The sequence below is a fragment of the Micromesistius poutassou genome (genome assembly GCF_964030765.1).
Source record: "Micromesistius poutassou genome assembly, chromosome: 12".
Taxonomy (NCBI): Eukaryota; Metazoa; Chordata; class Actinopteri; order Gadiformes; family Gadidae; genus Micromesistius; species Micromesistius poutassou.
In genome coordinates this window covers 3,566,982-3,581,981 of record NC_140282.1, presented here as the reverse complement: position 1 = coordinate 3,581,981, position 15,000 = coordinate 3,566,982, and the positions used below count along the sequence as shown (strand labels likewise).

Here is a 15,000-nt window from a genome sequence, read left to right as displayed (position 1 = left end):
GTGTACTATGCATATAGTATGTGGACTATGTCGACTTTGTTTACTTCTAATTTGTGTACTATGTGCACTTCTATTACGTGTACTATGTGTACTATGTGTACCTCTAGTTTGTGTACTATGTGTTCTTTTAGAATGTGTACGATTTGTACTATGTACTATGTGTACTTTTAGTACATGTTCTGTTTGTAGTTCTTTGTGTACTTCTACTATGAGTACTTGTGTTATGAAGCATCTTTTAGTTGCCAGGCGCCTCTCAGCTTCCTGTTTCCAATGGCAACAGTGAGGCTGTGATGGAGCCGGACACCTGCTCTCACATCCTGACTAATCCTGCTCGCACATCCTGACTAAACCTGCTCTCACATCCTGACTAATCCTGCTCAAACATCCTGACTAAAGCTGATCTCACATCCTAAATAAACCTGCTTTCACATCTTCACTAAACCTGCTCTCATATCCTTAATAACCTGGTCTCACATCCAAAATAAACCTGCTCTCACATCCAAAATAGACCTGCTCTCACATCCTAAATAAACCTGCTCTCACATCCTAAATAAACCTGCTCTCACACCCAAAATAAACCTGCTCTCACATCCTAAATAAACATGCACTCACAACCTAACGAGACCTGCTCTCACATCTTGACGAGACCTGCTCTCACATTCCGACTAAAACTGCTCTCACATCTTGACTGAACATAGTCTCACATCCTTCTATATCAACCTACATTATCCTGCTTTCACATCCTAAACTTGCCCTTACATCCTGAACAAACCTCTTCTCACATCCTACTTATCTAACTAATCCTGCTTTCACACCCTACCTAAACCTGCTCTCACATCCTAATGCTGCTCTCACATCCTAACACTGCTCTCACATCCTACCTAAACCTAATATCACATCCTTGCTAAAACTGCTGTCACATCCTTAACCTGCTCACACATTTTGCCTTAACCTGTTCTCACATCCCAACTAAACCTGCTCTCACATCCTTAACCTTCTCTCAAATCATGACTCAACTTCTCTCACATCCTACATAAACCGTCTCTCAAAAGCCAAATCTGCTCTCACATCCTAACTTAAACTGCTATCACATCATGACTAAACCTACTCTCTCATCATGACTAAACCTGCACCCACATCATGACTAAGCTTGCTCTCACATCCTAACTAAGACTGCTCTCACATCATGATTAAACCTGCTCTCACATCCTAACTTAGCCTGCCTTCTTTGGGCTTCGCTACAGGAGCACCTCCCTATGTCCAAAGTCTCCAAACTTGGCCGGTCTGACATCCTCAGCATCAGGCTGGCGTTTTCAAAGTGACCTCAATATGAACACAGCTCACCTCCCGTTGGTTCACCAGCATTCTCTAAATGTTACCATGGTGACGCAGAGTTTTACTGAGCAGAGGGAGCATCCGAGAGGAGAGAGGGGAGAGAATGTACACCAAGGTCCAGAGAGAGCTGTGCCTCCCTCCTGCTTCCTCCTGCCTCCTCATCCATCCTCCTCCCTTTCCATCACTCCTTCTGTCTCCTTCTTCCTCCTACTTCCTCCTGCCTCCTCCCCCCTTCGCCGTCCTAATCCATCCTCCTCCCTCCCAATAACTCCTCCTCCCTCCTGATCTCTCCTCCTATCTCCTCATCCTTCCTCCTTCCTCCTCCTTCCTCCTCTTCCATCCCCATCAGTCCTTCTCCCCCCCCCCCCCCCAAACAGTCTTCTGCCCCCTCCCCCCCCATCCTTTATTAAAGAGAGATATTGAGTAGTCTTGTGGGAGGCCTATATCGACCGCCCCTGCGTTGGAGGACAGGTGACCCTGTGGTTGGAGCTGATGCTCCCTAAACAGTTATAAATTAGAGTGTCACATGGCGTTGTGTCAACCAATCAGTGCAGGAGGAGCGATAGGGGGCTCATTGTCATTCACTCCCTGGCTCCCTGCGTTGGAGCGCTACCGGGTCCGCCACACTTAGACAACAACACACACACACCTCCAACAATACTCTCTCCCCCTCTGGCTGTCACTCCTCTCTCTCTCTAACAGTCTATGTCTCTCTATCAATCTCTCTGTCTCTCTGTCAATCTTTCTCTCTATCAATCTCTCTCTCTATCCATCTCTCTTATCAATCTCTCTCTGTATCAATGTCTGTCCCTCTTCCTCTCTCGCTGTATCTCTCTATGTATCTATATGTCTCTATACCTCTCTCGCTCGTTTCTATATTGATCTCTCTCTCTCTCTGTCCTAGCAGGTAATGCCTGTGCTCTCCTTATTAGGCCATATAATATAAATATAATATATAGCCTTTATTTGAGATATTTTATATATATATATATATATATATATATATATAATATATGATGAAGACAGCTGTCTGTTACATCATCAAGTCACGACAGCTGCATCTCAAGGATTCCCTTAAATTTAAATCTCACTGTTTGTGTGTGTGTGTGTGTGTGTGTGTGTGTGTGTGTGCACGCCTGTGTGTTTGTGCATGTTTTAATGTGTGTGTGTGTGTGTGTGTGTGTGTGTGTGTGTGTGTGTGTGTGTGTGTGTGTGTGTGTGTGTGTGTGTGTGTGTGTGTGTGCGTGTGTGTGCATGTGTGTTTTTGTGCATGTGCCTGCATGTGAATGTGTGTGTGTTCCAGAGGTCCTGACTGCCCCCCAGTGTGGCTCCATTCTGCCCCCCCAGGAGCTGATGACCAGACTATGTTTGTTGCTGGGAGACCCCACCCACCCAGCTACCATGGAGGATCTGAGGGAGAGCATGGTAGGTTATATGATATCCTCTCTATATTATAGAACACAAAGCCACTCTCATATTATATCATGAGGTTGTACTCTTATGATATGACCACAGCCATACCTGTATCATTCTTGACCAAGACGACCCCTGACCCCTTTTCTCAACCAGCCCAGGGCTGCATTCAACAGAGTTAGCATTTGACCAAGTTAGACAAAATACGGGTATATATATAAACACATTATTATAGTGTTTGGTTACAGGTCATTTATAAGCCATCATTTAATACCATTTAACAAGGAACTAATCATTAACAAAACATATATTTTCTAGCTTTTAGTTAATGATGAAGTAATCATTAACAAAAAAAGGGCTGTTAAAGGGCCCCTTTTTTACCACCAGTTCTGATGTTGAAAAGCCATTACAATCCATGTCAAAATCGACCCTCTAGTTGGAGTGTCCACAGTGTGATGGATGGATCAGTCTACCCGTTGGCGCAGTCCACCGGATAGGCTGGTAGACTGAGCATCAATCATCTACAAATGTATATTCATGTACTTTCATCATTAACTAAAGGCTTATTCATGAATGTTTTGTTACTAATTACTGAATCATTCACTAAAAGCTTAAAAATTACTTATGACTGAACGGTATTGCGTCAGATCATGGTTTTTTTGTATGTTTCTCTTTTGTTCTCGCAACCCGTCAATGTGTGAAGCCTGGAGCATGCACAGTGTGCACCGCAGCATAGCTTGAGTGAATGATTAAAACTACAAGTCATAGTAGTGCTAGGCTACATGTATCTCTCCTTTGTAATTTGTCATAGTGCTAGGCTACATGTATCGCTGTAACTGTAAGTTGTAGTAATGCTAGGCTTCATGTATCTCTGTTTCTTCAAGTTGAAGTGTTGCTAGGCTACGTGAATCTCTCTATCTGTGTATGGTTGTTTTTCTAGGCTACATGTTTTTCCCTAGCTGTGAGTTGTAGTAGTGCAAAGCTACATGTATCTCTGTAGTTGTAAGTCATACTAGTGTTAGGCTAGTGCTATGTATCTCTCTGGAAGGTAGAAATGGTGCTGGGCTAGGTGTTAATCTACCTCTATCTCTTAAGATAGAAACAGAGCAAGGCAAGGTGTATCTCTATTGCTGTATGTTTAAACAGCATAAGGCTTGGTATATCTCTGTAGGTAGAAACATTGCTAGGCTAGGTGCTTCTCTGTATTTGTAGGTCTTTACAGAGCAGGGCTAGGTTTTTCTCTATATTTGTAGGTCTTAACAGAGCAAGGCCAGGTGTTTCTCTCCTTGTAGGTAGAAACAGTGCTAGGCTAGGTGTTTCTCTATATTGGTAGGCATGAACAGCAGTAGGCTTGGCGTCTTTCGATCTCTGTAGGTATAAGCACTAAGCAGCACTGGGCTAGGTGTTTCTCTCTCTTTGTCTCTCCGTGGCTCGGCCTTGGCCCACTTTCTCAGCCTGATTGTAGCAGCTGAGCTCCAGATAGGGCAGTGCTCAGAGCAGAAAGTGGGCTTGCAGCAGAGATAGCCGAGGAGAGCTCTGGGACCCGTTCTCCTCGCCTGCCTCCTGCATCCCTGCGACTTACAGATTGTATACACATGGATAGATACCCATCTGTGGTACTGTACACCTAAGGATAGATACTCACGTGAGTCGCATACTGGTATACATGGATACATGGATAGATACCCATCTGTGGTACTGTATACCTAAGGATAGATACTCACGTGTGTCGCATACTGGTATACATGGATACATGGATAGATACCCATGTGTGTGTTCAGTGATGTTATGTACTGTACATACTGTAAACATATGTATAGTTACCCATGTGTGTGTTCAATCAGTGAAGATGTCCATAACTATTTCTATTGGTAGAGGTTTTTAACGTTGGTACACGTTTTTGGGTAGAATCTAATCATGACAGATCTTAGGCCGACAGATACGTCGGTAGTTGGTATGTCAGACTTTAACCAGCCCTTGAGGAAGATGATCTGATGTGTGTGATCTCTCTGCAATGCGCCGGGGATGGGGTGGAGGAGATGGGCGGTGGACTACAGCCTGAACCTCTAATGTGCTTTTTTCTTTAGCTAGATCCTGAGACATGCAAACATAGATTTGGGGGCAGCATCCCAAATTCCATTTCCATTGCTGCGGGCAGTGCGGTAGAGAATAGAGATATAAGAAAATCAGGTAACCACCATTGGATGGGGCACTGCTAGCGAGCAGCACCAGAGTATCTCGGGGGGGGGGGGGGGGGGTGTCCCCATCAGGACCAGAGTATCTAAGGCAGGGGTGTCAGGGCCTGATCCGGCCTGCAGTGTAATTTAATCCGGCCCGCCAGATAATATCTCATGTCTATCAGAATTGGCCCGCCGGCATATCGCATTTCAGAGTTAACGTGGTGACGCACGTCTCGGCGTGGTAACCCTGGCGCGTCAACTCCGGCAGTGTAATGTAATGACCACAATCAATGCAATGCAATTGGCCCGCGACTTTGTCCAAGACTTCAATTTTGGCCCACTGTATATTTGAGTTTGACACCGCTGGTCTCTCGTATCCTCATCATGACCAGTTTCTGGGGTTTCTGGGGTCTTCTGTCCACCCGACCACGTCACATGGGTGCGCTAGTGGAAAAAAGGTTCAAACCAAGCTCTGCACTCTGGTCCTATTCCACCCTGTGTGGATAGGTTCTGGTCCCCTGTGATCTCGTTACTCAAAGTGATGGACAAAATAAATCCCTGATTGACTTCTAATTATTGTCACGGTGGGCATTTAGCAACAGCAAATGATGTTTGACTAAATCCATTGAGATGTCCCGAAGTTTCCGTCTATTGATTCCCTTCAAGCTGATTTACTAGGTGGAGTCTGTTTTACCCCCTGGCTTAGTAGCCAGGCTGGTGACCAATTACCGTACATCACATTACAGTGATGGAACAGCTGAGTGGAGCTGTGTTGTTTCAGACTTTGAGGAATACCCCCTGAATACCCCTACAATAGCCTATTTTGAGATGTATATTATTATACTGTGGTATACTGAGTGTGGATGATGGCTGTTTTTTTAAAATTATTTTTATATAATAATTTACAAATCACAGAGGGATGTACACAGCTATGGAATATCTAGTCAGGAAAATCTCAAAAAGTGTATGTTGGAGAGTGCGTGGATGATGGCTGGTTTAAGCAGCCTCATCTGTCAGCCTCAACTGTACTCTGGGGCTGAGTGAGGCTGCACACATGTTGCACATTGAGCAATCTATGTGCACAGGTTAAACCAGCCATCAACACCCACACTCAGGGATAGATCTCCTGCATTGCAACAGAGAGCACCAAACCATGTATCCTCCTCTGCCAAACGTACACTAAACCGGCTTCCACATCACCACCCACCCACTTTGTCTGGAGACTTTTGTTGGGCTCCTCCAGGCAAAGGACACAGCAAGCTTTTTAAGTGTGTGCGGTAATGGCTGATTTAACATGTGCAAATGAATTGCTTAATGTGCAACAGGTGTGCAGCCTCATCCGGCCCCAGAGCCTAATCAGTCTGACTCGGGCCAGGTGAGGCTGCTTAAACCAGCCATCATCCACAATTACAATTAATGATTGTAAATGTAGACATAAATGAATAATGTAAATGCTAACATAAATAACTAATCGCAAATCGCAATAGCAAATGTAAACATACATCAATACATGTAAATACATATATTGATGTTAATTTCAATATATGTGAATCAATACATTTGAATGTAAATATAAATAATAAATGCAAATGTAATCATAAAGCTATGAATCTAAATATGAATTGAAGAATGTGAATGTGAATTTAAATTAACTTAACTGTGTGTGTGTGTGTGTGTGTGTGTGTGTGTGTGTGTGTGTGTGTGTGTGTGTGTGTGTGTGTGTGTTGCAGTGCCAGGAAGCCAGTCCCAGCTCCACCCTGACCTGTAGCTCCGCCTCCCCCCGATCAGACAGCCCCACCTCATCCTCCTCCACCAACATGATCCCCACTACCGGGGCGCCCCCATCACCAGGGCCCCTGTCTGGACCCCCGGCCCCCAACGCCCCCTTTGGGCCCAGGAGTGTCCCGGCGGCCCCTCACCCAGGGCCGGCCCTCAGCCCGGGGCTCTGTCCTGGGAGCAGCCCCTGGCCCGGCCGGAGCCCCACCTCCACCCTGGAGAGCAAGGACAGTGGCATCATAGGTACGAGATGTTGATGTCTTCATCCCTGTGTCTTATAATAATAATAATACATTTAATTTGAAGGCGCCTTTCTCTGCACTCAAGGACACCGTACAAAGGTGCACAAAAGTCATTCAAAAGAAACAACAATAAAGATTTAAAAAATAATAATAATAATACTAACAATAGTAAGAGACATAGCAATTGGCATCAGTTGGAATAGGCAGTTTGAAACAGATGTGTTTTGAGTTGTGATTTGAAAATGGGGGAATGAATGGGTCGTCAACCTCATTTACATTTACATTTACATTTAGGGTATTTAGCAGACACTTTTATCCAAAGCAATTTACAATAAGTACATGTGTCATAAGAAGGTGAAACAATATATCACTGTCGGTACAGTAAGGATGTTCATAGAACCAAGTGCAAAGCACTAACAATCGCTAGGTTAAGTCATTCCCGTATACAACAAAGACAGCTAGGATACAATGCTACATAAGTAAGTACTATAACTAAGTGCGACATACAATAAGTACGTACATTAATCGCAAGGACGAACAACATACAATAAGTAGGAGGGGTGGGACGGGGTGGCAATGCAGAGTCCAGGTGACCTCTATCATAAGAGAAGACTTTACTTATAAGACTGTATATGTATCATCCCAGGCATAACATTGTTTAGGTATTTGTATTTGTGCCCCTAATAAGTAAATGGACACGACATTGGACTTGAAGAAGAGAGAAAATGACGTAAAGTATAGTACCGCCATTTTAGTCTCCCATGTGTTTTTGGGTCCCATAGTAGTTGTGAGGTCCTTGTCGTTTTTTGGGGGTATTGTATGGTTTGTGAGGTCTTGTGGTGTTTCTGGGTCCCATAGTGGTTGTGGGGTCCTTGTAGTGTTTTTGGGGTCTTGAAGGGTTTGTGAGGTCTTGTGGTGTTTCTGGGTCCCATAGTGGTTGTGAGGTCCTAACCCTGTATGGTGTCATGCCAGCCGTGTCCATCATCGTCCACCATCTCCATTACTTTTGGCCACCTCAGCCTCAAGGCCTCGTCGCCTTCTGTCAGAACTAGGACACTAGTTCTGTCTTTGTTACTTGTGTGTCTGATCCTGCTAAAATAGGACACGTTTCCTCCCTAAATAGAGATGTATTTATAGATAAATACAAAGGGCCAGGGACCACATACAGTATCATACAACCATTTCAAATACCACTTTGAAATGTTGGGAGAATATCTTAAATACCCTATCCCTCGCTATTCTTTATGTGGAACTGGACTTTGCTTTTTCTCTGATTCTTACTACCACCACCCTCACCCTCACCACCACCCTCACCCTCACCACCACCCCCACCCACCCTAACCACCACCATCACCCTATCCACCACTACATCCTCCACCACAACCTTAACCCCTACCACTACCACCACCCTTACCACCACCCTCACATTCTCCACCCTCACCACCCACCCTAACCACCAACCTCACCCATTACCACCACCATCACCCTTACACCACCACCATCACCCTCCCCACCCCCACCACCCTATCCACCACTACCACCTCCACCACCACCCTAACCCCCACCACTACCACCACCCTTACCACCAACACCCTCACATTCTCCACCACCACCACCACCACCCTCACCACTGCCACCATCACCACCTTCCCCACTTGACTCAGCCACCATCACCAGCTCATCAGAGAATGAGGAGCGTGGCTCCAGCATGGAGCTAGCCCGGGAGGAGGGGAGCCCTGCCGTCCCCGACCCCCCGCCGCCCGGCTCGCTACGGAACAATCTGGCGCTCCTCAAAGACCAGGCGGAGACAGGATTAGACATCACGGCGCCCAGGACCCCACCCCCACCCAAGAGGCCCCTGCCCCAACGCAATGCCCACACCACCTCCTCCTTGGTGCTGCCTCGCCCCAACTCAGTAGCAGGTGTGATGACTCTATCTTCTCCCCTATCTCTAACCTACCGAATCTCTCTTTATCTTCTTCCCTTTCTCTAACCTACCGTATCTCTTTATCTTCTCCCCTATCTCTAACCTACCGTATCTCTCTTTATCTTCTCCCCTATCTCTAACCTACCATATCTCTTTATCTTCTCTCCTATCTCTAACCTACCATATCTCTCTATCTTCTCTGCTATCACTAACCTACCGTATATCTCTCTATCTTCTCTGCTATCACCAACCTACCCAATCTCCCTTTATCTTCCCTTTTATAGTCTATGATTGTCTATTAATTATTTATTATATAAAATGTTCCTTTCATGTATTCATTGTTTTCTATTTGTGTGTATGTTATACAACAAGAGTGTGCAATCTGCCATATTATGCAACTTACGATTCCCAATGTGACACGGATCAAAACGAATAGCGATATCTGCCTATGTCTTTTTAATGATGTGTTTAAATGTAGAGCACTCTGAAAAGCCTTGTGTTTGAAGGCTGCTAAATAAATAAAGTAGCCTCAGCTAACACTAGCGGCAACGGCAGCAGCAGCAGGGCAAGCATGGTGTGAGTGTGGTAGCGGAGGAGGAGGCGTTGCCAGGGTAACGCAGATGGGAACTCCACCCCTCCATGTGTCCGGCGTTCCTCTCCATCCACTGGATTAAGAAAGCTACGTCACGACTCACGAGCAGGACTCATGCTCCTCCACCACTCTGTGTTCCTCTCTATCTGAGAAGACTGAGGGCTCCTCTACAGGCAAGGACGAGTTGGCAGGGACAAAGCCTGGATAAACACCTGGATATAATAACCCGTCTCTCTCTCTTGAATCCACTTACGTTATTTCTTTCACAGTGGATCATATCTATTGCGCTCAATTCAATCTCTTGCAGAGTATCGTTGATTACGTTGCATATCTAAATTAAATCTATTATAGCTACTTCAGTCGATATAATATGAGTTTGGTGTCTAGTGGTGAACTGAGAGGAGGAGGAGAGAGAGGGAATGTATTTGTGAAGTCAATGAATCACAAGCGTCATTAATGGCCTCTTCTGTGTGATCTGCGATACAGCTCTGCGTCTTTCCGGACGTCATTTCCACAGTTCATTCAATCAGTTCTAACTTGATATCAGACACGCCCGTGTTACTACCCTCCAGGGTGTGGTATTCTGGTCTTCTGGCTAACTGGTCTTCTGCCAGAGGATTAATAATCCATCTGGAGAGGTTCCCCTGTCAGAAGGGGCGGTAGCACACAGCGTCAGGGAGTTAGTTAGTTAGTTAGTGATTGTTTTTGGTCTCTTTGTAAGGTTGAATGGGTTTAATAATGTTAATCACTGTTCTGTTGTCAAAAGGAATTCCAGTGAATATCACTTGTGTGCCTTCTAATTGGTTCCCGCTGTCATTCTGCCAATACGATGAGTTTAACTGCTCATTAACACAGTGTCGTCCCCGTTAGATCAATAATACCCCAGCAATTGATCATTAATTGAAATGGGTCCATCAATTAATGAATCGTGCGTGATGATTCCTCTCCAGCGATGCCCAACATCTCCTTCTGTTTGCCGTCGTCATGGTGACGACCCAACCCTGCATTACGAACCATCTTGTCCTTGTACATGCTCCACAGCTCTGAGTCTCACTCTCTGCTCTTCCATATCTCTTTTCCTCCCCCCCCCCGTCCCCTCCCCCGCGTCGACCCCCAGCCACCAGCTCCACCAGACTGGAGGATCTTGGGTATTTGGACACGCGGCGAGACACAGGTCATCGTGGTTCTGTCAGGAAACACAAGTCTGTGCGGTCGCACCACGACTCCAGAGGTAATGATCCGAAAAACAACTAGAAAAGATGTGTGCCGTAGTGCAGAGTGAGGTCGGAAATATGTTTTAGTAAAGCCACATAGTTTAAGACGTAAAGAAATGTTAAACAGCTTAAATCAAGTGAAGGGATTTGAACAGAGTCTAAATTGAGTAAACAATGTAAATGAGAGAGAGAGAGAGAGAGAGAGAGAGAGAGAGAGAGAAAAGTTTTAAGAAAATGTAAAATTTGAATGGAAGCGCTTGATTCCAAGCTAATCTAAACATTTAAAAATTGGAATGGAGTCACTAGGTGTAAAATTGTGGAAGGAGTAGGGTCCCAAAGTTTGTAGAGAATAATAAAGAAAGAATAAAACTTAAGAAGAACAATAGTTGAGCGCTGCATGCAGCACTCACCTAATAACAACCCAATGTCCCATCTGCAGCTCTCTGGGGTCAGAGGTCGTACACGTACCAGACCAGCCCTCTGGGGTCAGAGGTCAGAGGTCGTACACATACCAGACCAGCCCTCAGGGGTCAGAGATCAGGGGTCAGAGGTCGTACACGTACCAGACCAGCCCTCAGGGGTCAGGGGCCAGGGAGTGTACACGTAAAAGACGATGTACCAGGAGTTATTCACATTACTTACTTCACGTGTTACTTCTGGACACTACCGTTTGCTTATGTACCAAGTGAAACGACAAAATCTGCAAATATCTCCTGTTTCTCTCCCTCCATGTTTATCTTCTCAAACAAAACTCTGTTTTCTCTTCTCTGTTCTCTCTTTCTCTCTCTCCTTTTGTTCTCTCTGTTCTCTCATTCTCTCTGTCTCTCTCTCTCTTTGCTTGCGTGTCACTTACACTCACTTACACTATACTTCTCTCTCCCTCTGTCTCTTTCTCTATCTCATTCCCCTCGCTCTCTCTCCCTCTCTCTCTCTCTCTCCCTCTCTCTCTCTCTCTCTCTCTCCCTCTCTCTCTCTCTCTTTCTCTCTATGTCTCTCACCCAGGGAGGTTGGCGCCCCTAAAGCAGACTGACATCATGTTGAAGCCACTCCTGTTTGAAGTGCCCGGCGTTACCGCAGAGACGCCCTTCGTGGGCCGCGATTGGCTGTTTGTCCGCCTGGAGGAGGTCCTGAAAGAGAGCAGCGTCTACGAGGGCCGGGGGGCCGTTATTGTCGGCAACGCCGGCTCCGGGAAGACGGCCATCATCTGGCGCCTGGTCATCCTCAGCTGTCATGGCGGGCGCGTACCACAGGGGGGCACCATGCCAGCCAGCCCCAGCTCCTCCCCCAGGGGTAAGAAACATACATTTTTATTATTATATATTATTTTATTTTGACTTTATTTAAATTCTTTAATCTACTGTGCCTAACAATAACTTGTTGTTTTCAACCATGAGGCTACGACCTAGAAAGTTTTGAAGAAGAAGAAGAACCATGGAAATACGTACAATTTATCCAATAGGCAAACCGCCTGAAGTGCTCCAAGATAGAAACAAGGGATGAAGTATTTTCATCTATTCTTTTAAATGGGCCAAGATGCAGTCTGAACAGATGAGTTTTCAGCCCGCGGCTGGCAGATGATGGGTAGGGTTTCAGCTGTCCTGATGTCAGTGGAGGGCTCATTTCACAATTGTGGCGCCAGACTGCAAACACCCAGGATTTTGTTGTGGAGGTCCCAATGTAGTGAGGGCGTAGCAAGTCGTTGAGTACTCACAGAGCGCATTGGACAGGCTGGGGTGTATGGTCCAAAATAACCTGTAAACCCTCCTCCTTGAATCTTCTCAACTTTTTGGACATCCCATCAAGTATCTTAATGTTATCTTCAATGTTTACCGTGAAGATTCAGGCAGAGTCTGCAGGTAAGGCCAGTCTGCTGAATTGCACCAAATCACTATCCTCCAGAAGCCAGAAGCCTCCAGGGGACCGCTCTCCTAGTTGAGACAAGAGGTTCTCCATGTCTCCTAGTTGAGACAAGAGGTTCTCCATGTCTCCTAGTTGAGACAAGAGGTTCTCCGTGTCTCCTAGTTGAGACAAGAGGTTCTCCATGTCTCCTAGTTGAGACAAGAGGTTCTCCATGTCTCCTAGTTGGGACAAGAGGTTCTCCATGTCTCCTAGTTGGGATGAGATGTTCTCCATGTCTCCTAGTTGGGATGAGATGTTCTCCATGTCTCCTAGCTGGGATGAGATGTTCTCCATGTCTCCTAGGAGGGATGAGATGTTCTCCATGTCTCCTAGGAGGGATGAGATGTTCTCCACGTCTCCGAGCAGAGATGAGATGTTCTCCATGACACTCAAATAATAGCTCCTGTATCTCACCTACAGCCCCCCTACCCCCTACCTACCTACTTAATGATTTTTCTTTATTTTCACTGTTTAACCCCTACCTGCTCCTTAACGACCTGTCTCTGTACTGTCCAACCTGTACATGCTCCTGAATGACCTGTACAGCTGACTGACTAACACCTACCTGCTCGTAATGACCTGTCTCTGTACTGACTCTGACTCTGACCTGTCTCTGTACCTGCTCCTGAATGACCTTAATTTACTCTTTAGATAAAATGTCTGGCAGACAACTATCTGTCTGATTATGAACTATGTCCGTCTGTCTGATATAGGTGGGGGGAGACAGGCAAAGCCCACCCCCAAGACCCCTCCAGACCCCCTGTCCAATCAGAACACTGCTCCAGCCGCCACTCACTCAAAAGAGCCAATCAGATGCCTGGCTGCTAAGGTACAACAGATGCATGCTAACTAACTTGGCACACACACAAAAACACACACATATACTGTATAGATGAATTACGGAAACACACACACACACACACACACACGCACGCACACACACACACACACATAGATTAACTACCAAACAGACACACACTTACATATTCACACACACACACACACACACACACACACACACATAGATTAACTACCAAACAGACACACACTTACATATTCACACACACAAACACACACACACACACACACACACACACACACACACACACACACACACACGCACACATACACACACTGTATGTCAAGTAACACATCTATATTATCTGTTACTGGATGAGGATAGTTTGATAGTTGATAGATGTTCAATACTCTATAGTAGAGGGTAGTTTGTAAATAATAGATGATCAATTATTATAGTAGAGGTGTAGAAAATAGATGATCAATTATTATAGTAGAGGTGTAGACAATTAGATGAAAGATGATCAATACTTGTGGAGGATCATTTTTAAATTATAGATGATCAATACTTTATACTAGAGGATAGTTTGATAGATGATCAATACTTTATACTAGAGGATTATTTGATAGATGATCAATACTTAATACTAGAGGATTATTTGATAGATGATCAATACTTTATACTAGAGGATAGTTTGATAGAGGATCAATACTTTATACTAGAGGATAGTTTGATAGAGGATCAATACTTTACACTAGAGGATAGTTTGTTGATGACAGCCCAATAGTTTGTTGACCGAAGCGTTATGACGATGAGGGTCTTGAGAACAGCCTGCATCCCAGAGACGTGACACGGAAGACTTTCTCACTTGCTTGGCCTCAATTGCCGTTACCATGGGAACAGGTTGGACCACTCGGTGATGGAGAACATGTGGATGTCTCATCTCAACCGTTGCCATGGCGCCCAGTGCTATCACGGAAAAAAACAAATAAGATGCTTGTTGTTTATTTACATATGAAGGCGCCTTCTGGAATATTGTATTCTTTGCTCAGCGTACAAAAATCAACCTTAATTATAACGTTTTCCGACTTTAATTAATACGTTATTAGAAAAATCTATCCAGCAACGCATGAACATCTCTCTTCCCTTCAAAACTTTCTCTAAATGCAGGTTGTCTCATTCAGTTTTCCAGCTGCTAAGCATACTGAAAGCTAATTCAGTAATTCATTCCCTATGATGTAAATGTGTAGGACTGAGAATAAGCCACCAAACAAACTTGTTCCGGCCTGTTTAGTCTCAGGTCATATGTTGTGTTGGAATGTGTGTGTGTGTGTGTGTGTGTGTGTATGAAGCAAGACCCATCTGTATTGCTGTGCCTCAATACATCATCTCAGCGTGTTCCTCTGAGTGAGTACTGTAGCAGTTTTATGAAGCACAATGAACAGAGTTGTTAAAACTAGGAGACGAAAACTAGGTCATGATAAATCTCATTCCATCCATGTTCCACACTTCACACACAGCTGCTGAGTCTAAATTATTCTTCTCTCTTCCTCCTCTCCTCCCTCCTCCATCCTCTTCATCTCCATCTTCCTCTCTCCTCCTCTCGCCTCCTCAATCTCCTCT

At 45.1% G+C, this 15,000-nt stretch overlaps 1 protein-coding gene across 1 annotated transcript in view; it reads left to right on the top strand.

Annotated features, from left to right (window-relative positions):
- Positions 1 to 15,000, top strand: part of LOC311356112 (protein TANC1-like) — a gene marked incomplete at both ends in the record, with an annotated part of 36,110 nt that overhangs the window by 4,247 nt on the left and 16,863 nt on the right. The window contains 6 exons of the mRNA XM_084475884.1: positions 2,639 to 2,760; positions 6,659 to 6,947; positions 8,611 to 8,868; positions 10,583 to 10,696; positions 11,682 to 11,969; positions 13,292 to 13,407. Of these exons, the coding sequence (XP_084332010.1) occupies positions 2,639 to 2,760; positions 6,659 to 6,947; positions 8,611 to 8,868; positions 10,583 to 10,696; positions 11,682 to 11,969; positions 13,292 to 13,407 (1,187 nt within the window). The remainder of the gene's footprint in view (positions 1 to 2,638; positions 2,761 to 6,658; positions 6,948 to 8,610; positions 8,869 to 10,582; positions 10,697 to 11,681; positions 11,970 to 13,291; positions 13,408 to 15,000) is intronic.